The 21,675-nt window shown below is 43.6% G+C and overlaps 1 protein-coding gene across 1 annotated transcript; it reads right to left on the bottom strand.

Moving 5' to 3' along the window:
* Nucleotides 1-1,492: 1,492 nt before the first annotated feature.
* Nucleotides 1,493-11,961, bottom strand: spaca4l (sperm acrosome associated 4 like). The gene is made up of 3 exons (XM_064349027.1): nt 11,784-11,961; nt 3,129-3,239; nt 1,493-2,991 (listed from the first exon to the last, which is right to left on the bottom strand). Exons 1-3 carry the CDS (start codon nt 11,833-11,835, stop codon nt 2,768-2,770), a joined length of 387 nt encoding a protein of 128 aa, XP_064205097.1. The 5' UTR covers nt 11,836-11,961; the 3' UTR covers nt 1,493-2,767.
* Between the last annotated feature and the right edge of the window lie 9,714 nt (nt 11,962-21,675).

The following is a 21,675-nucleotide window of genomic DNA, read 5'->3' as shown; positions in this document are numbered from 1 at the left end:
CCAAGCTGTTGAATGAATTGAAAGGCACTGGATATGTAAGAACCTATGAAAGTTGAGCATTTTGTCTAATTAGAGAACAGTATTTTGACGAGAACGCGTCAGGTGACTGCTGACGGCTCCAGTCCAGTCTGCGCTGGTCATGTGATTTGCATAAGGAACAGCCAGGAACAAATACAGATGAGAAAAAAATGAGGAATGTCAAACTGCTCTTGGAAACGTTGTTACGCAGTTTATAATCAAATGTGGTCGTACGTCCATTTTGGGACCACGGCCCAATGTCCTGGACTAGGGAGGGGGGGACACCTTTCTTAAATACTACACTTTACATTCTTAAATACACCCATTTGTGTATTGTTGTGTGTGCGTGTATTCACGTGCGTGTGCGTACGTGTCTGTCTGTGTGGTTGTTAGGGTGTGCGTGTGTATGTGCGGATGTCTGTATTCATGTGGGTGTTTTTATGTGTGTGTTTGTGCGTGTACGTGTTTGTGTGTATGTGTGTGTGTGTGTGTTTGTGTTTCTATGTGTACATGTCCATGTGTATGTGTTTGTATGTCTGTGTGTGTGTGTGTGTGTGCGTGCGTGTGGGACCAAGATCAGGAAAACTGAAATTAGCTCCTAAAAGTGGCCAGAGGTCTGTGTGGAAGACTGTGTATGATTCAGGGATCACCACACGTGTGTGTGTGTGTCTGTTCATCAGTATTAAAACTGGTTAGCCGAGCTGTAAGAGAAAGATGTTCTGCCTAAGAGCTGATTCATTGGGAAATAGAAAACGTGCATGGCTTGATCAATGTAGAATGCGATACGTGTATGGACGGAGTGTAGCACAGTGGGTAAGGAACTGGGCTTGTAACCGAAAGGTTGCAGGTTTGATTCCCGGGTAAGGACACTGCCGTTGTACCCTTGAGCAAGGTACTTAACCGTAATTGCTTCAGTATATATCCAGCTGTATAAATGGATACAATATAAAATGCTATGTTGTGTAAGTCGCTCTGGATAAGAGTGTCTGCTAAATGCCTGTAATGTAATGTAATGCATAGTTTTGAGGTAAAACGCAGAGGGTCATCATATCGTATCTCGCTGCTCTGTTTCAGAGAAAGCAACCGTACTGACGTACAGTGTTGTGAATTCTCTCCACACTGTGCGTCACAAACAGAGCCTTGTCGCATCTAAACTCAAGAGTTTAAACTCAGGTAAACCAGGATGATCAGATTTCTTTATGGTTCTGCCAAAAAAAAGCCTAAAAAAATAGGTTGTTCTTCTTTCATACCCATTAACTGGAAATTTATTTCAACCAAAGAGGAATGCCACCCTTGATCCAAGAATGTGTTTTTGAAATAATTCCATTAGTCATCGTGTTGACAAGCAGAAGACCAGGAAAACCTGCCAGTCCTGCTTTGTACTGCAAGTCTTTAAAAATGGGCAGAGCTAGCAGCAACAAAGAAAATTACATCACAGGCACGAACGCAGCAGCAAAATAAAAAAGCACTCAAAGAAATTCACACCTTTATTGAATCATTTACACACCCAGTTTAAGACTCATTAAAAATATACAGGTTTTCCATTTTCAAAAGGTTCAAATTTAAAAAAGCAAAAGTTGTACAAAATTTAAAAAGCAAAAGTTGTACAAAATTTAAAAAGCAAAAACTTGTACAAAATCAGTCCTGCCATTGTCAACCTAGGCTGCAAACATCACTTTCAGTACAGCAGTTTTTGTTGAAATTATTTTAGGGGGGATAGTTCACTTTCAGGAGTTTTTGATACCTTTTCAGGTTTATTGTATGTTTTTGACAGTTCTTTGATTGGTTTTTGTGTGCGATAAAGGATATTTTAGATACTTTTAGATAATTTTCTGACAACTTGGCATCTTTACAATCTGATGCAATAGGGATGAGTCTGGGCTTGTTGTTAAAAGCAAAACATGCGCTTCAAGTAACTCCAAATCAACCTGCACAGTGACACTAAAGAAAACAAAAACTCCAAAAAGGGAACGATCTCGCTAAATGCTGAAGAGCTTTTATTTTGTTTCGTTAAAAAATATGGCAAGTCCCCAGTTAGATCAATATTTAAGACAGCCCCTTTTGCAAGTAAAGATTGATTCTTCTCCAATATAAATACAGGCATTATGCGCTCTCAAAGTAGTGCGGCACTGCGGAGGGGGAGGCGGGGGAACGGTCCTGGGATTTGAGACCACAAAATCAAAACAAAAAACTTTTTTGAAGGGTGAGGTGGTGGTGTGGGGTGTTAAACCATGTGGTTTCTAGGGGAGTGGAATCTAGAGCAGGAAGCGGAATCTGGAGCAGGGAGCGGAATCTACAGCATGAGAGTGGAATCTACAGCATGAGAGCGGAATCTGGAGCAGGGAGCAGAATGCAGAGCAGGGAGCGGAATCTAGAGTAGGGAGCGGAATGTAGAGCAGGGAGCAGAATCTATAGCATGAGAGCGTAATCTAGAACAGGGAAGCGGAATCTAGAGCAGGCTGCTCAAAACTGACCCTCCAGGGTGCTAACATTGACATTTGATTGACAGATTAGATTTTTTCAATTGCCATTTATTGTTTTAAGCCAAGAGAAGTGTCAAAATGAACAATTATAAGCAAAAATTTGGTAGATCTGAAGGGGTCAGTTACCCATTGCACACAAAATTTACTTTTTTTTCAAGGCTGGAAAGGAGGTACAGGGGTCTAGCATGGTAGAGTAACAGGAAGAGATTTTAACCCAGGGGAATCAGGTAGGGGTTTTCAGTGCTGGTGCAATGGGGGGGTGGGGCTCAGACCAGCGTTCTGGACATCAGCAGGGAGGCGGAGATGGTGGCCACGGTGAGGGGGAGGAGGGCGGGGGCCGCCAGGCGGGGGGAGGAGTTACACAGGTCCTGGTTGCAGCAGGTCCGGTTCGTGGTGTACACGGCGTGGTTATCACCGAACGTCACGTTCGACACCTTGTTGCATTCGGCATCGGCCAGGCAGCCCTTCTGAGTGATGGGCACGAATCCGACTGCGGGGGGGGGCGAGAGGACCATGGTTAAGAGGAGGATAAGAGAAAGGGACGATGATGATGAGGAGGAGGAGGAGAGAAAGAGGGGAGTGGGGAAAAGGAGGAGAGGAAAGAGAAGGGAGCGTTTGGGCCCTTACCTGCTTTGCCCTTCCCGCTGAAGCACTGCTCGCCCGTTTTGCACGTTATCTTGGTAGTGATGCACAGGCTCGCCAAACCCAAGTCACAATTATAACACTGCAGAGCGTGCCCTGGGAGGAGGGGGGGGGAGGGAGGGGAGGGGTGGGGTGAGGCGGAGGAGGGGAGGGGAGGAGGAGGGAGGGGTGGGGCGGAGGAGGGAGAGAGGGAGGGGGGAGGGGGAGGGGGGGAGGGGAGAGAGGGGAGGAGAGGAGGGGGGGGGGGTGGGGAGAGGGGGAGAGAGGGAGAGAGGGAGGGGGAGAGATAGAGAGAGAGAGAGGGTTATTAATGCATGTGTTCACTGTCATGTGAAAATCACTCCTGCAGATGCATGTCTATTCAGACCTCAAAAGCATTAAGATTAAATTTTCTGAGCAGCTTGCGCTGGCTTTCGGGCTTGCCGCTGACGCCCGGGACAGGAAGTGCGTCACGCTCGTAGTGCTTCCCAAACGGGCCGGCTGTGCAAACAGCTCCATTGCGTTTCGGAAGGCCTCAGGCTTTCTGCATTCCCTTTCTGCGTTCCCTTTGTCTTTCGAACTCCGAGCGTCACCGACCAGCAGCGGTGCCACAGACTCGTCACCTCCACCAGATGCCCTACTCTACGATTGATACTGAGCACAGAACACTCCGCCACCCTTTCCCACTGAGACAGAAGAAGCAAAAGTAATCATGCTCCAAATCCATCAAATCATATCCATTTAATTTGTGTAGTGCTACTTCTTTTTATTTTATTTTTTTTTTACTACATGAAACCATAAAAGTGTTATGCTTTACAGAGGAGCAGAAACAGACCAGAAACAGAGCAGAAACCTGGTCTGAACCCCCAAACAGCAAATACATGAGGTAACAAAACAACCAGGTGGCGAGAAAAAACTCCCCAGTGGGAAGAAATCTCAGGAGGAGCTCGGCTATGGGGGAGGGGGGGGGGGGAAGGCATCCTCCGCTGGGGGGCCCGGTGCACTGATGGAAGTGACTTCACGGGGCCTAGTAGCACAGGGGAGCCCCCTTCACCAACCGCAAACGCTGCTGCCGCTCAGAAGCGCTCAGAAGCACGCGGAAGCAGAGGACATTACGGGAGCCGACCGCGCGGTAAATCTGCGGAATGCGCGGCCAGCCCCGCCCCCTTCACCCCCCCGCCCCCCCCGTGCATGGCCCGGGGGAGATGTTCCGCCATAAAACGGAACAATAAACAGGCCCGTCAAACGAGTCCGGTGGGACGGCTTAGGGTGCGTCACCGGGGCGTTGCGAAATGGAGGCCCGTCCGGGACACCGTTTATTTCATTTAGAAATGAAAAAAAAAAATGCTGACATCAAGGAGCGGCATCCCAGCAGCCAGGGCCCGTCTCCATATCAGACAACGATTCCATCCTCTTTTTGATTTTTTGATTTGTAAAGTAAGTGGCAAACCCCATTTTTTTTGGCATGCCGCTTGTAAATATTTGAACGTTCGAAAGCTCGGGTGTGGAAAGGGTCAGCCCTTCCAGGGTCTTGAGAACGACTGTCAGTCATCTGCACAGCGTGTGAACTGGCTGTCCTGTGTAAACACATGAATGCGCGATGGCGCTCCTGTTCATCACGGGTAAACATCACAAGGTTTCGGTGTTCTTTTGCCCCGCCCCCGGAGTCATCCGTTGTGCATGAGAAATTGTTTTTGTCGATGTACACATTTAACAAAATTCCCGAAAAATACTAAATGGGCCAGGGCATGCATATCGGAAAACTGCCATTTGACCCCTCAATATTATTATTATTATTATTATTATTATTATTATTATTAACGAGAATAAAAACGAGAATAAAAACGAGAATAAAAACGAGAATAAAAACGAGAATAATAATAATGAGATTATTATTAATAATAATAATAATAATAATAATAATAATAGATCTCAGAATGATCTTTTGCACTTGCCACTGACAGACTTCATGAGGGGTGGCTGAGTTGGCCCAAATGAGGCCCATTAGACAGGAGTGACTTAGCAGTGACTACACCAAAGTTTAGTCTGTTGTACTCACACCCTCCACCCCCCCCCCCACCCCCACCCCAAAGAAGATGCATTCTCATCCCTTAACACCTAGAGAACAGGGCATTCCGGTTCCCTAACCCATCCAATCTCAGCTTAAGTAGCGGGTTAAACAAAAAAAAAAAAAAAGCAACAAAAAAAGACAAACGAGAAGAAGAAAAAAAAAAGCCGAAACCTCACATGCCTTCGGGGGACTGGGACAAAGCTTCGCACCGTCCCGCGCACAGCACAGGTTTCGGTCACGCCCCCCTCGCCCCTCCCCGCCCAGGGAGTCTGCCGCTGTTACTCTAAAGATTCGACTTTGACTCACTCATTTTCTTTTGTTCTTTTTAAATAACACTCATAAAGTGGTTCTTTTGTTCGTCTCCCTTTTTAAGTTCTTTAAGGAACCCTCTATGGTAGGTGTAACGAAGTGTGAAAGCTCCCAGATTGAACCATTTTGCCCCACAAAGAACCCTCGAACTAGACGTGGTTCCTCTGTGGAGACACAGGGGAACCTTTGGGAACCCTTTTCTTCTGAGAGTGCGCCTCTGCTTCTTGCCCTGAATTGGGGGACTGAAAAACCAACTTTTTATTTTTTTTTTTTTTTTTACACACAATGCCGTGTGCCCGATTAAGGCCAACCCAACATCCTCCCCTGACATCCACCCCTGTGCGTTAGCGTGCGAGCGAGGGCTCCTAATAACAACCCTGAACGAGGAGTTCCAGCCCCAGAGCTGCAGGCCGTGGCAGGATGTTGCACACGCGCATTTTTCAGATTGCGTTCTCTTTCTACGGGGGTTTTCCCAAACAGGAAAATGGTGTCTGGTGAGCGTCTGTCTGTTCAGCCCGTGCGCTCTCCAGATCTGGGCCTTTCCCGCCGCGCGTGGCCCGCCTGGAGGGGCCATCGAACGCTGGCATGCGGGAAAAAGCGCTGCTGTGTCTGAAGCATAATTACATAAACCTCCTCCGCCATTTTATTTCATAATACAGCAAGTACGCTGAAGAATACTATCCCCACACACACATGCACACACACACAGACATGCATGCACGCACACTCACACACACGCACAAACACACACACACAGACATGCATGCACGCACACTCATACACACGCGCACACACACACACCTAGACAGGCAGGGAGTTGGTTTCGCGAGTCATTGAGTTCTAAAATGTGTCACCTGAAATTCTTAACGTAAGTGTAAGCTGTAGTTTCACACGTTGCAGCGAGGGGGCGCTATAGCAGGCAAGCCGTCTTCTTCCATTTGCGCTTTCTTCCACTCAGTCTTTTCACAACTGTTCTGGATCACCCCTTGTGGCCGTCTGGTTTATTACCGCCACAGGGACATAAGAAGGCACGTTGAGTATGCATGACCGGGCCGTGCTTATACAGTATGCAGCACGTTGGCCAGGTGTCGTCACTCGCGTAGGGAATGTTTCCAGTCTTAGTCACACAGAAGACACAGGAAGACACTAAGCATGTCCAGTGTTTCCCATACAATGAATTTACTTGGGCGGCCCACCCCAAAAATAGATTTCCCCCCCACCCAGAAAGATTTTTTTGCTATTTAGTTGCTTATTTCTATAAGCAACACACTATACTTTTGTATTTGTTATTTTTCCTTTCGAATGTCAAAGTGACATACAGCCGACTCTTGTTTCGCTGCGTGACCTTCGCCCCCCCAAACCCCCCCCCCCCCCACGTCCGTCATAGCCGGTGTATGTACAGCCGAGCAGGCGGGACAGAGCCTGAATGCAAACATATTTAAAAAGACAGTTGTGCGACCGTATGTGTGCCAGGTACAAAGTGCCGTACAGACGTTATTTTCATCTGGAGACACAGCCAACATAATAAATAAATAAATAAATAAATAAATAAATAAATAAATAAAATAAATTACACAAGAAATAAATAAATAAATAAATAAAATTACACAACATATAAATAAATAAGTGCCCAATCACAAAATGTGAACTCTGTCCCTGCAGAAAAATTTAATAAGCTCTTAATAGTTACAATAGAATACAATTTAACAAACAGCGCAAACAACCCCCCCCCCCACCCCACCCAAACCAGAGTGAACCGCCACAAATAAATTCTCAACCTGTGAGAAACGCAGATGTCACAGTCTTTTACCCAAGAGTCTCTCCCAAACCTGAAAATCCAGTCGACCATCCAGCCCCCCCCCCCACACCCACACCTTACACCCTGATGACACATCACTTGAGATTAACTGAACAATCTCACAACCTCCAGTGAACTGCAAAATAACAAATCACATAGCAGGAGGAATATTTGGAGACGATTACATCACTTGTCACAAGACCTCACCTGCTCAAGAGGCCAGGGAGTGACACTGTGCCTGTGGCAATCACCATGACAACATCCTCAAAGAGAAGGACAAAGGGGGGTCGGGGCGGAGGGGGGGGTGGACAGTTATAGTACTGCTCTGTCGCCCCCACATCCCCATCACAACCAGCGTAACTGATTCCGTACAGACATTAGGAAGAATTGTTTTCACGCGGAGAGTAGTCAGTGTATGGAATAGCCTGCCAGGTCACGTAGTAGAGGCAGAAACTCTGGGGATTTTCAAGACCAGGCTTGATACAGTGTGAGATACTATCTAGTCTGTAGGTAATCAGAGCACTAATTTAGTCAGGAAAATGGCAAGCATTGTTGGATTGAATGGCCTGTTCTCGTCATTATGCTATGTTATATGTTATGTTGTTATGCTGTTATGGTATACCATGTTATGTTCTATGTTATATGTTATGTTATGCTATGTTATGTTGATATGTTGTATGTTATGCTGGGTTTGCTCCCAACCACAACTGCAATCTCAGAATTTTTAAAAAAGCTGCTAATTTCTCTAAATTACACACTTTTCATGTTTTGAGGGATTATTTGCCTTCTCAAGCCACACAATGCCAGTCAGAGATCAAACCACAGCAAAGCGTTTCATATAAGGCACGCAAAAGACGTCTGCTGTCATTCCAGCAGGCGGTATCTCTAAAACAGAAGGGACAGGACAGACCTATCTAGAAAAAACCGGTTCAAACAATCACTCGTCAATACGAATTCCAAGATCTCATTGGTCCACCATTCTAAACTCCTGGTCAGCACTGTAGGCCCCGCTTCTGCATAAATGGTTTTTGGTTATGGTTATACACTTTGTTGTACGTCGCTCTGGATAAGAGCGTCTGCCAAATGCCTGTAATGTAATGTAATGTAATGTAAATGAATGCACTACTGTCTAGGGCTAGCATCGCACAGCTGTTCAACCCTAGTGGAGTCCTGAGGTAATCTATAGTGACGCAAGTTGGGTGGATTTGTCCGTTTCGTATTTTTAATACACAAAACAACCACACCCCGTGGTGCGTGATGTGACAACCGCAGCCAAGCCTTGACGTCCCCATCAGTGCTCATCTATGGAGCAAATCTGGTGCCCATATCATTAACTCCTGTTTCACAACTCACGCGTGTTTTAGTCATCGCAAAACTACTTAATGCCAAAATTGTTTGCACGTGTTTCGCAGCTCACGGGCGTGTCTTCTGAACCAAAATCACAATTCTCCCGTGACTCACGCATTGCAAAACTGCAAATCCTGTTTTACCGATATCAGACTTCAAATTTCAAAACTACAAATCCCAAGATGTGGACTACAAATCCCATTTTACAGATCCCAAACTACAAATTACCAACGTGATTTCACACACACTCCTGGGCAAAAAAATGGGCCAAGCCCAAAATGGCAAAAGAATTAAGCTTTTAATGGTCTCAACAACAAATCATTGGTCAGAAAATTAGCAAGAATTAAACAAATGCACTCCTGAGACCTCCTGTGCCACCATTTGCTCGTTTACTTTTGCTGCAGGGAACTGTTTTGGGAAAAGCTAGAAACAGGGAAATTCATTTATACAGTAGGCAAATTAACATAATGTCAAATGAAAGAGTCATGTTTTGTATTTGGTTGCATATCATTTGCATGCCATGACTTCCTGATGTCTGTGACCTATCAACATCATCAGAGTCTGGATATCTTATTGTCAGGTTTTCAACTCTTTGCATTTGAATGGATCTCTGTGGGAATTGGGGGGTGGGACTAGATTCAGTTTTAAATTATGCTGATACAGTATGGAACACATTTGTTGGCTAAATGGCTTTAAGTCATCAAGGGTCAAAGGTATCAAATGAGCCTCAAACCACCGTGCTGCTGCCAGATATGCAGTAGATACTACAAGCATTGTTTCTCCTGAATATTTTTTCCATTGGGTTCAATAGGAAAATGAATCAGGAGAAACAATGCTTGTAGTATCTACTGCATATCTGGCAGCAGCACGGTACTGGGTAAAAGTACTGGGATGTGAATTTGTGATTTATTATTAATAGCATGAAGGCTTACAACTATTCCTGACTTAATGTGTCGTTAAACGGGTAAGCCTTTCAACATAAGACATTAAAAATGTCTCATTAAGAACAACAAACAGCTGATTGTGTTTAGAACGAAAACCCACAGTGCGTGCCTACGGCACAGACGGATGACTCCTCACGCGCAATGCGTAATGCTGGGCAATATCCTGAGTGACCACAAGGTAGCGTCATTAACCAGCAAAAGACCAGGAGCCGTTCTTGTTCCAGCGATTAACTGTTGAGCGCATTTTAAGGCGGGGCGAGGCGGGGCGGGGCGGGGGGTAGTAATAAACTGGGCTGAGTCTGAATATTTTTTCGCTACCTAAAATTGACCACATTTCCTTGTTTACAATATGACAATATATGCCTGACTGCAGACAACAGACAATGCGATTTAATCTCCAAATATGAATATGCTTGGTATTTTCGATATGATCATATCACCTTCCAGTGCCACCAGTATGACAGGAACCATAAACGTGGCTTCTGTTGTATTGTCACATAGTCAATGGATTTTTTTTTCATACGTAGGGTCAAATAATTATTAATAAGTAAATCCATATCTGCTACAGAAAGTTTGTAAGGCAATACGAGTACCACCAATGTTAAGCAAATTCATTGGTAAGGGTACTTTGCACTTCTGTCAGCGAGGGGGCTTCAGTCGTAATGTTTTCACAACACGTTATTTTGTCATGCAAATGAAGCTTATTTAAATTAGAATTTGTATTTGCGAGAGAGGGGGGGGGGGGTGCCACCTACAAATGGAAGCAGAAAACAACTAACAACTTGACAGGAATTTAAATTTATTTATTCTCACCAGCAGGTTATTTTATAGATGTTTCCCTGAATAGCCATATAGTGCTTTAGTCAAAAACACACTTATAACCGCAGGGAGATCTGCATAGTTTACTTATCATAGATCGTACAGCTCGAGACTTATCAAAGCCACTACCCGTCGGATTCGAACCCGTAGGCTATCTGGATGCGTGCCCGCCTACCTGGCGCGAACCCCACTCGCTACCTTAAACTAATTATAAATTACCAAATCAGTTATAAACCCTGACGTAAACTATTTCGTGCAATCCAATCCGCCCCCGTCCTTAACACAACTGCAGCGCATGGGAGCCCTCACTGCACTGGCGCTAGCGCGAGCCCGCCGCAGGGAAGAGCGCGCGCCCGTGCGTTTCTAACAAGCGGTTTATCACAGGCCCATAACTGAACATAACAAGTCTCAACACGAGTAAAATACAGCAGAATGTTGCATAAAGCACCGTTCACGTGCCGCAGACGAACCGTGATTACTGAATGAAGCCCGTGGATAATAACAAGAATGTCCTTTTTTGACGGACTCCACGGCACCCAAAACACATAGTATACCTTATTTCAAACAGGTGGAGTTCATGGAACTTTTCTATACTCATTCAAAACGGATCGGTTCAGTAGCCTATACGGAAAATCTGACTCGGGTCGCGATGCAGAAACACCCCTCATAGAACATTCAGGGCGAACTCGTTAAAATACAGAGACAGGACCGTCGAAGGCGTGGGTCAAAACGGTCCACTTTATTTGAACGTAAGCTCTGGTTTACGGTCAATGTGCTCGCACACAATAAAGCCAATAAAGGGCAAAAACCGGCTCCACTGGTTTTTTTGTGCTGAGAATGTTTTCGTAACAAATGAGCTTGGTTAGAGCAACGACCCCCCTCCCTCCCTCCCTCTGTCGAGTCCTTCATTTTTAGTTAAAGGCAGTCGCCGAATTCATAATGTTAACAAGGTCCGACGTCGACTATTTCACTTGACGCCGACTCGCAACAAATCACGAGTTTTTGAATCATACGGTTATCGGCTTCTAAGCAGCACCAGCAATACGCAAGGTCAAACGACGTGGTGGTTTTGATCAGATAGCCTACTGCCAGGAGGCCATCGACCGTTCCTAAGAAATGTAAGACAACGTTATAGCCTATAGCCTAATATAAAATTTAGTTTAATTTTACATGTTCGTTTGAACAGTCACCTCACTAGATGTTACCATTCATCGGCAAGGTGGCCTATTAATTTTTGACCTGTTGCATACCTGGAATTCGGCTTACTTTATGAATGTAATACGAATGGGAACCTATAGGGTAGAGAAGGGTTCAGAATTATAGTATTATTATTTTTAAAACTACAAAAACTAACGGTTTTCCCCGCAACTTACCAATTGTAAAGAGCAGCACAACTGCAAAGATGCCGAGAAGAATTCTGTTCATTTTGTTACAGACGAGTAGTCTAACCGTTGAAGGTTTCCAAAAAAAACTTCAAGAAATCAAAGAAAAAGAAAGACGAAATTTGTCAGACCGTTAACATTCAAGGAAAACAAACAAGGAGCGGGACTAACCCGCTATTTATAATCCTCCACCCATCCCAAAAAAACGTCACCGCTATCCAATAGAACGCGGAAGCATCCGGACTGCACGAGCATCGCACGCCCAATTTACCTCGAGGCAGGTGAACGAGTTATTGGACCGCTACACCAATATTGGAATACATTTGAAACTTACTTTCAAAAGCAACATCGCGCGCTGAATCTTGCTCAATCTCTCCCAATTTCGGAGAGATAGAAGGGAAATTTACTCCATAAACTGAAATGGACAGCTTAGTGCCGTTTAACTTTGCGGTGGATAAAATACTTAGCACCCAGCCACTGCGTTATCTTTTCCCAGTCAGTTCGTTTCTAGACACGACCTGGCCAAAATATCAGAATTTTATTCATTTTCCTTATTATTTTTCATGAGTTCTCTCTTATTATTTTCTTTATAAAATCCGTTGTTTTGGATTAGCGCCGTTTAGGGTTTTTTTTCTTTAAATATCCTTAATACTTTTACATTCACCCACCTATTACTGATGGCCAGTCAGGATCATTGCCTGTCTAGGCTAATGTATGAAGATTTCTTTTATTTAAAGTTGCTCCACCGGCACAGTGGTTAGTTTTTTGTCTTTAATTGCTTTTTTGACATTTCAGAAATTATTTGGACGCTTTTCGTTCCTTTTTTCTTATCACCTCTCTGAGTTTCTGTTCTTTAAAAAATAATTTAACTGGTTTTATAAAATAATCAATGTGTTCATTATGTGGAACACGTGTTCACGTCACAATTCCTCGGCTGAACTGAACCGAACCTTTCTCCAACGGGTAAGGTTGCCAGCTGGTTTAGGCGCGTGCACCCGTGCTGAACTCGTAAGTGTAGATTTTCTATCTTGTACAGACTCATTTCGCTTATAGAACGTGTTATATTCAAACGGAACGAATGCGTCTCGAGCTGATTGGAATTTTATTCGGTAGCGCCGCATTAAGCCACGCCCTGTGAAACAGTGCTTCGGCGCTCACCTGTGTTCTGCGTCTACCCGTGTTTGTCCACTGCGGTCTGCGCTCATTAATGGAGGCAGGATGTTCACGGTTTAGTTGTCCTTGTTGGCGCATCTCCTTGTGCAGCTGCATGAACTACGTCATAATAGAGATTACACCTCTTAATCCATCTAAACTTGTATGGCCCTTTCGTTGTTTTTAGGATATACGCGCTGCAATTCCCTGGTCAATATATGCTGGTAGGCTGGTCTCTGGGTCCTGTGAAAGACTAGATTTAGCTTAGGGTGCATGTCAGGTGCAAAACCCTGTATTATTTCATTATCCTGTTCAGATTGTGGTCTAATGAACTTATTGAGCCCCCCGCAACACACACATAGACACACACACTCACTCTCTCTCTCTCTCTCTCACACACACGCGCACACACACACGACTGTCAGGGAAAACAAAAGCCGCCTTGACTTGCTTCATTTCTAGCCACAATATTCCATATATTCCCAAAGATAAGAATATATTTCCATATGTTCTCATAGGCTTCCAATGAAGGCAAATGTTTGGTTTTGCCACCCCCGAGGCCAATCAAATTCCGGCATCACATTTTTTTTTTTTTTTTCGTGAAGGTGCGGCCATGCACAAGTCTGCCAGACCTGGGGTTTATCCCCCTCTCAGGGGGGATTTGTGGGAGCTGGTTGACTGAACGGTGTATTTGGCAACACCGAGCAAACGAACGCGAGGCATGATCCTGTCACACGGGGATGTTACTATGGTTACTGTGTCTTTCCTTCCCTGTGTTCAAAGCGGAGATGAGCCTAGAAAAGCACACGGATCACAGGTACGGCGCTGGCATAAACTCTGCAAAGACCGCTTAGAGAAGAAGTTTAGCACTCTTACAAACTTTTATCTGTTCTTGTCTCTGGGAGTCATTTTCCTCTGCAGATATGTCTTTGAAACTGTCATCTGCTTGACCACGGGTGGTGGCAACGTCACGTGGCCATTTGAAAAGCAGTTTTCTTTGCCTGAATATTGCCATTTTATGGAGAAAAACACTGGACAAAGAAATACCTGTTCAAGCTCATTATAAAATTTGCGACAGTAAGATACAATACACGAGCAAAAGTACGTGGACACCCCTTAGAATTAGTTGGTTTGGCTACTTCAGCCACACCCGTTGCTAAGAGGCGCATGAAATCAAGCACACAACCAGGAAATATCCATCGGCAAACATTAGCAGTAGAATGGGTCGTACTGAAGAGCTCAGCGACTTTCAACGTGGCACTGTCAGAGGATGCCACGTTTCCAGCAAGTCAGTTTGTCAAATCTCTGCCCTGCTAGAGCTGCCCCGGTCAACTGTAAGTGCTGTTATTGTGAAGTTGAAACATCTAGGAGCAACAACAGCTCAGCCGAGAAGTGGTAGGCCACACAAGCTCACAGAACGGGACTGCTGAGTGCTGAAGTGTGTAGCGCGTAAAAATCCTCTGTCCTTGACGGCAACACTCAATACTCAAAAGTTTCAGACTGCCTCTGGAACCAACATCAGCACAAGAACTATCTGCATAAATACGTAGTGCATAAACTGTAAAGTTTGGTGGAGGAGAAATAATGGTCTGGAGCTTTTTTCCATGGTTTGGGCTAGACCCCTTAGTTCCACTGAAATCTTTATGCTACAGCATACAGTGACTTTCTAGATAATTGTGTGCCTTTGGGGAAGACCCTTTCTTGCTTCAGCATGGCAATGCCCCAATGCACAAAGTGAAGTCCTTAAAAAAAATGGTTTTCCATGATGTAGAGCCCTGATCTCAACCCTGTCAAACACCTTTGGGATGGATTAGAACGCCAACTGTGAGCCAGGTCTTATAACCCAACATCAGTGCCCAACCTCACTAATGCGATTGTGGCTGAAGTGAATCCCTGCAGCAATGTTCCAAAATATAGTGGAACGCCTTCCCAGAAGAGTGGAGGCTGTTACAGCAGCAAAGGGGGGTCTTACTCCATATTAAAGCCCATGGATTTGGAATGAGATGTTCAACAAATATGGCTGTGATGTTTGGGTGTCCACATACTTTTGGCCATGCGGGGTACACTAGATCGCTCAATTACGTAGGTATTAATGTTAAGTAAAACACACAATGTTATTCTTGTGTTTCTTACTCAGATTTAGCCTGAATATGGCATTCCCCCAAAGATTTATGCTTGATACAAGTCTTTTGTTCTCAGATTTAACAGACGTGCTAAATAAAACTTTTAGTTCATATTTTCAGATTGAATTCACAAATCTCAATATATACAAACTAAATATATAACTTAAATGTTAAAACTGATTTTTAAAATAAAAAATAATATGTTATATCTCTGTTTCAGAAGCAAATATTTAGTAAAATATAATTATTTAATTTAAATCTTAAATTTAAAATAGAATCTTTGTCTGAAAAATAAATATTTATTTAAAAAAATATATCTTTGGCTCATATCTTAAATGATAGTTTTCCAAAACTAAAATTTAAGATTTTATATATGTATATGTTTTTTAACCACAAATCTGTGTTTAAAAGTTAAATATTTTGCAAAAATGAAATATTTATTTACATCTTAAACCTTGGTTTTTATTAAAACCAAGATTTTAAATTTAACTTAATATTTATTTTATCACAAATCTAGGTTAAAAAATGTAAATATTTACCCGAAGAAAAGTTCCAAATTAAATATATATCTTATATTTTAAATTGCAGTTTGTAAACAAAATATTTAGCTGAATCTTAATCTTTCATTTAAATTATTTCAAAGATTCATTTGAAAGATATGCTAATTAGCCCCGCCCTTTGAAGACTGACAACGGTTTCTCAAAAGCTGTCGCCATCGAGGAAAAGCAGTTCCAACGTTGACTCTGGTTTTTCAACGCTGCCAGCGTGTCATTTCGCCGTACTTGCGTCTCCATAACTCCACCGTTGCGGCAGCTAGCTACAAATTCAACAGGCTGTACTGTCATCCATCTTAGGCACTATGCAGTGTCCTGCCTGAGGAGGATCAAGCCTGCAACCTCGAAGATCCAGGCCCGGTTCCCAAACCATAAAACCACACTGCCACCCCTGTAAGGGTGTAACTTACGCTGTTTGTGAGCAGCTCAGCACACCGCTGTGTTGTTGTGTTTGTGTAGGTATGTGTGTATGCGTCTGTGTGTGTGTGTGCGTGTGCGTGTGTGTGTTGTTGTGTTTGTGATTCATGTTTGTGTTTCGGGACCGGCCTGTGATTTTTGCATTCCGTTTTTGCATTTGAATATGCTGTTGTGTTTGTTTTGTGATTGTGTACGTGCGTGTGTGTGTGTGCATGTATGCTTGTTTGTCTTGTGTTGTGTACGTGTGTGTCAGTGTGTGTGTGTTTGTGTAGGTATGCGTGTATGCATGTGTGTGTGTTTGTTTGTGTATCTGTGTGTGTGTGTGTGTGTGTGTGTATGTGTTTGTTTGTGTATCTGTGTGTGTGTGTGTGGTGTGTGTATGTGTTTGTTTGTGTGTGTGTGTGTGTGGTGTGTGTGTATGTGTGTGTTTGTTTGTGTATCTGTGTGTGTGTGTGTATGTGTGTATGTGTGTGTGTGCGCGCGTGTGTGCGCATGTGTATGTGTGTGTGTGTGTGCGTGTGTGCGTGTGTGTGTGTGCGTGTGCGTGTGTGTGTTGTTGTGTTTGTGATTCATGTTTGTGTTTCGGGACCGGCCTGTGATTTTTGCATTCCGTTTTTGCATTTGAATATGTTGTTGTGTTTGTTTTGTGATTGTGTACGTGCGTGTGTGTGTGTGTATGTGTGTGTGCATGTATGCTTGTTTGTCTTGTGTTGTGTACGTGTGTGTCAGTGTGTGTGTGTTTGTGTAGGTATGTGTGTATGCGTGTGTGTGTGTTTGTTTGTGTATCTGTGTGTGGTGTGTGTGTGTGTGTGTGTGTGAGTGTGTGTATGTGTTTGTTTGTGTATCTGTGTGTGTTTGTTTGTGTATCTGTGTGTGTGTGTATGTGTTTGTTTGTGTAGCTGTGTGTGTGTTTTGCCTAGGGTGTGAGCCTCAGTTCTCATGAAGGCCGTTATGAAATGTCTGAGTCACAGTCATCACGCCAAATTCCAAAAAGAGTAGGTGTGTGTCACCACCACAGAATACGGCCTTTGTGTCGCGTTCGAAAACACAATCTGATCGCACAGCGCTCCCAACTGACTTACACTCTTCTGAATTTTTTTTTCCAAGCAACACATATGAGGCTCATTTTTAAAATGTAATATCAGTTGTTATCATAAGTGATATTACTGGCTGCAAGTTGCTATGCAGGAATCTAAGCCACAGGTTTAGATTTCTGTTCCACAGACCTGCAGGAGTAGAGAGAAGGGAGAGAACATCGGCCCAGTTATAGACCAATTCCCAGGTTTTATAATTCAGATTTAAACACCTGCTAATTTGGTTGCATTTCACCCATTCTTCTGTTTTTTGGGCGTGATTAATTGTCATTATGAATAATACTGTTATTTTGGTCATTACTGGCATTACTCACGTCATGTCTAAACTGTTATGTATGTAATAAAACGTGACAAATAATCTGCACATAAATCCGTTAAAAAAACGCTATACGTGAGTGTGTCCACTCCCGTATGAATTCACTGCATTTCTGCCTGTCAGCAATATTTACAATAAAGCACTTTGAATTTGAAACTGAAGGAGAGAGGGCTGGAGACAGAGTGGCAGGAAAAGGGGGAGAGAAAGAGAGAGACAGAGAGCGATAGATGAAGAGAGTGAACAATTATGACTATTATTATTATTATTATCATCATCATGGTGTCTGTTGTTGTTAAAGAGTTAGATATAAAAATTGTTCGGTTCAGTTTATGTTAATGTATTTTTGTATTTCTGTATGTACACACTGGCAATATTTATTCATGTATTTCATGCTAATATAGCATTTTGAACTTTGAACTTTTGAGGGAAAGAGAGGAAAAGCGGAGGGGAAAAGCAGTTTCTTGCTGCCTGCCACAGTCTGAGGGACAGCGAGTGATGGAATACAACCACAACACCACACCTATTTACCTATACACAAACATTTACACGCACACACACACACAAATACATCTGTTACTGTGTTACTGTTCTTATATTATGCAGATTTTTTTTAAATTTATTATTATTGCAACTTTTTACTGTTAGTTATTGTTACTATTTATTGTTACTTCTATTGTTTTTAATTATTATTATTATTATAATTTTTATATATATACATTGCCATACCTTACAGGCTTTAACAATACAAATGTACAAATTTGTCATGCAAATAAAGTGAACTGAATTGAATTGAGAGGGAGAGAAAGAGAAAGAGAGGGATAGAGAGAGAGAGAGAAAGAGAGGGATAGAGAGAGAGAGAGAAAGAGAGGGATGCTCTTTCCACACCTGCAACACAAACAAGCCACAGTGTGACCCGGGCAAACGAGAGAAGCCGTGGGGGGCCAGGAGCTGTAACGTGACGCCCATCGGCCTCCATTCTCCGCCAGGGACACAAAGCAGGGGCCGGGTCAGGGGGCCACACCCACGCCCAGACAAAAAGCCACAGAGCTCCGGTTTTGTGTGCAGAGACAGAGGATGGAGAGGGCGCTCGGGGTCCTGTTACTGGACATGTGTGCCTGTGCTTCACATTGGCAGTTAAGTCCAGTATGGCTTTATAACCTATATATATATATATATATATACTGTACATACGGCATGAGTGTCTTAGCTGTGTGCTTGCCTTCATTGACAAGTGTGTTTGTCTCCTTGAGTGTGTATGCGCAGATATACATATATACACTACTTGGTCAAAAGCATGTGGACACTCGAACATCACACCCATATATATTCCAACACCATGGGCGTTAATATGGAGTAAGTAACAGCCTCCACTCTTCTGGGAAGGCTTTCCAGTAGATTTAGGAACATGGCTGCAGAGATTCACTTCCATTCAGCCACAAGAGCACTAGTGAGGTTGGGCACTGATGTTGGGCGTAAGGCCTGGCTCACAGTCAACATTCCAGTTCATCTCAAAGGTGTTCACTGGGGTTGAGTTCAGGGCTCTGTGCAAGCCAGTCAAGTTCTTCCACACCGAACTCAACAAAACCATTTCTTTATGGACCTTGCTTTGTGCACGGGGGCATTGTCACGCTGACACAGGAAAGGGCCTTCCCCAAACTGTTGCCGCGAAGTTGGAAGCAGAACAGTTGTCTAGAATGTGATTGTACGCTGTAGCGTTCAGATTTCCTTTCACTGGAACTAAGGGGCCTAGCCCAAACCATGAAAAACAGCCCCAGAGCATTATTCCTCCTGCACCAGTATTTACAGTTGGGTCTATGCATTTGGGCAGGCGACATTTTCCTGGAACTCTCAGATAATGAAGCATGATTCATCATTCCAGAAAACGCGTTTCCACTGCTCCAGTGTCCAATGGCAGTGTGCTTTAAACCACCCCCGCCGACGCTTGGTATTGGGCGTGGTGAACTTAGCCTTGTGTACGGCTGCTCGACCATGGAAAGCCACTTTATGAAGCTCTTGACGAACAGTTCTTGTGCTGACGTCGGTTCCAGAGGCAGTCCGAGTCTTAGTATTGAGCGTTGCCGTCAAGGACAGAGTATTTTTACGCGCTACACGCTTCAGCACTCAGCAGTCCCGTTCTGTGAGCTTGTGTGGCCTACCGCTTCACGGCTGAGCTGTTGTTGCTCCTATACTGCATGTTTCCACTTCACAATAACAGCACTTACAGTTGACCGGGGCAGCTCTAGCAGGGCAGAGATTTGACGAACTGGCTTGCTGGAAACGTGGCATCCTCTGACTGTGCCACGTTGGAAGTCATTGAGCTCTTCAGTACGACCCATTCTACTGCCAATGTGTGTCTATGGAGATTGCCTGGTTGTGTGCTTAATTTTATGCACCTGTTGGCATGGGTTTGGCTGAAGTTGCCAAACCAACTAATTAGAAGGTGTGTCCACGTACTTTGGGCCATGATACTGGGTCCACTAAAACCTTCAGTAATCTACTACAGTATGGCTGTGCAATAAAATTATTTGCACCAATATTGTGATTCTTACTGTTATGCTTATTATTCTGGCTGTTCACTGAATGAATGCTTTGGACACACAGTGCCTCGAACTGAACTTAATAGAGAAAACGAGGGCAATTTTAAAAAAAATTTATTTATATATTTTTACTGTCAGTATGTTTTTATGTCTATGTTGGTTGTGAGTATTGTATAAGTTCAAATGTGTGTCTGCCATACTCCTGTATGTTCTGTATGTTGCTTTGCCAATACAGCTACCTTTTCACTGCTATTGAAGCAAATTGAAATTGTGTGTGTGTGTGTGCGTGTGTGCGTGTGTGTGAGACTGGGATGCAAGGCCTTTGGTAGTATGAAGGAGGGAAAAGACAGAAAAAGAGAGGAAGAATTTTTTCCCAAAATTAACTGCACAGATTAATCAATTAAATAAAAAAATTTTCTGGGGGAGGAGGACAGCTCACTAGAGGTGGCAGCCCAGTATGTCTCTGCCTGCCACAAATTAAGAGAGGGTGTTGCCTAAATAATGGTACTGTACACAATATCATCTGCGTTCATTATTAATACTGACAGGTTCATAAATTGTTGTATTACAAATTGAATACGTTTTAATTTGGGTGTGTGTGCATGTGCGTGTGTATGTGTGTATATGTGTGTGTGTTTGTGTGTATGTGTGTAGCTATACTTGCTTATGTGTATGCCCCCCCCCCCTTTTCTTGTCTGTTTGTCATGCAAAAAAAGCACATTTCAATTAAATTGAAAGCAAACAGCTTGAACGGTGAGGGAAACAGGTGGAGGCAGAGCAGGAGTATTACAGTACTAATGGGCATGTGAGGTGGTTGGTCTTATGTGTATTTTACCTTTAAGTGCTTTGGCAAGAACACAATCGCACACCCACAAACGCACAAGCATGCAATCGCACACGTACACTCATACACTGACTCACAGACACAATCACACACACTCACTCACTCTCACTAAGAATCACACACACTCACAAACACACACATAAACACTCACAGACACATACGCACACGCACAGACACACACACACACACATACCCAGAGTAATTACATGAGCTACACCACACACAGGTACAGAAATACTGCTAAACATTTCCAGTGACTCATGGATGGACTTGTCTTTCCCCGTCTCTGTGGAAAAAATAACATGGAAGAACACGCACACCACACACACACACAGCTCATTTCAAAAAGGAAAAATACTGACCAGTTTACTTGTGTACTCGTGTAAAGGCTTACTGGAGAATCCACAGTACATCTCTCCCTTCGCCATGTGCCACACAACTGTATTTCTGGGTTTTCATTTAGCATATCTTTCTGAAATTATTCTGAAAAAAAAAAAAACATTTTTAGTCTTGAGTGTTTAATAAAAAGACTCCCAAGCCACTTGCAGAGAAGTGTAAAATGCAAGTGGCTCTCGATAAGAGAAATGCTATATGAATATAAATGTAAATGTCATAACCACCAGACATTTTGACGACACACTCTCATATTTCAGCGTGAAAGTGTGGTGTTTGTGTCTGACTACCTGCTGCTGAGGGCAAGTCTGCCGTATGAAGGTGTGACAGAAATATTGAGGGTGTGTATGAAATTGTGTGTGTGAGAAAAAGAGAGGGGGAGAGAGGAGGGAAAGAGAGAGAGCGTTTCACAGTCATGTGAAATGTCTCCTGGTCCCACCCTACATCCAGTTG

This window comes from Anguilla rostrata, chromosome 8 (assembly GCF_018555375.3).
Source record: "Anguilla rostrata isolate EN2019 chromosome 8, ASM1855537v3, whole genome shotgun sequence".
In the NCBI taxonomy this organism is placed as follows: Eukaryota; Metazoa; Chordata; class Actinopteri; order Anguilliformes; family Anguillidae; genus Anguilla; species Anguilla rostrata.
This window is presented reverse-complemented; position numbering and strand designations above follow the sequence as displayed.

Excerpts from the sequence above, each read along its gene's own strand:
- spaca4l (XM_064349027.1), bottom strand. The coding sequence starts at position 11,835 with ATGAACAGAATTCTTCTCGGCATCTTTGCAGTTGTGCTGCTCTTTACA. Across the intron at positions 3,240-11,783 it reads TGTGCTGCTCTTTACAATTG|GGCACGCTCTGCAGTGTTAT; the intron begins GTAAGTTGCGGG and ends CCCTCCTCCCAG. Across the intron at positions 2,992-3,128 it reads CAGCGGGAAGGGCAAAGCAG|TCGGATTCGTGCCCATCACT; the intron begins GTAAGGGCCCAA and ends CCCCCCCCGCAG.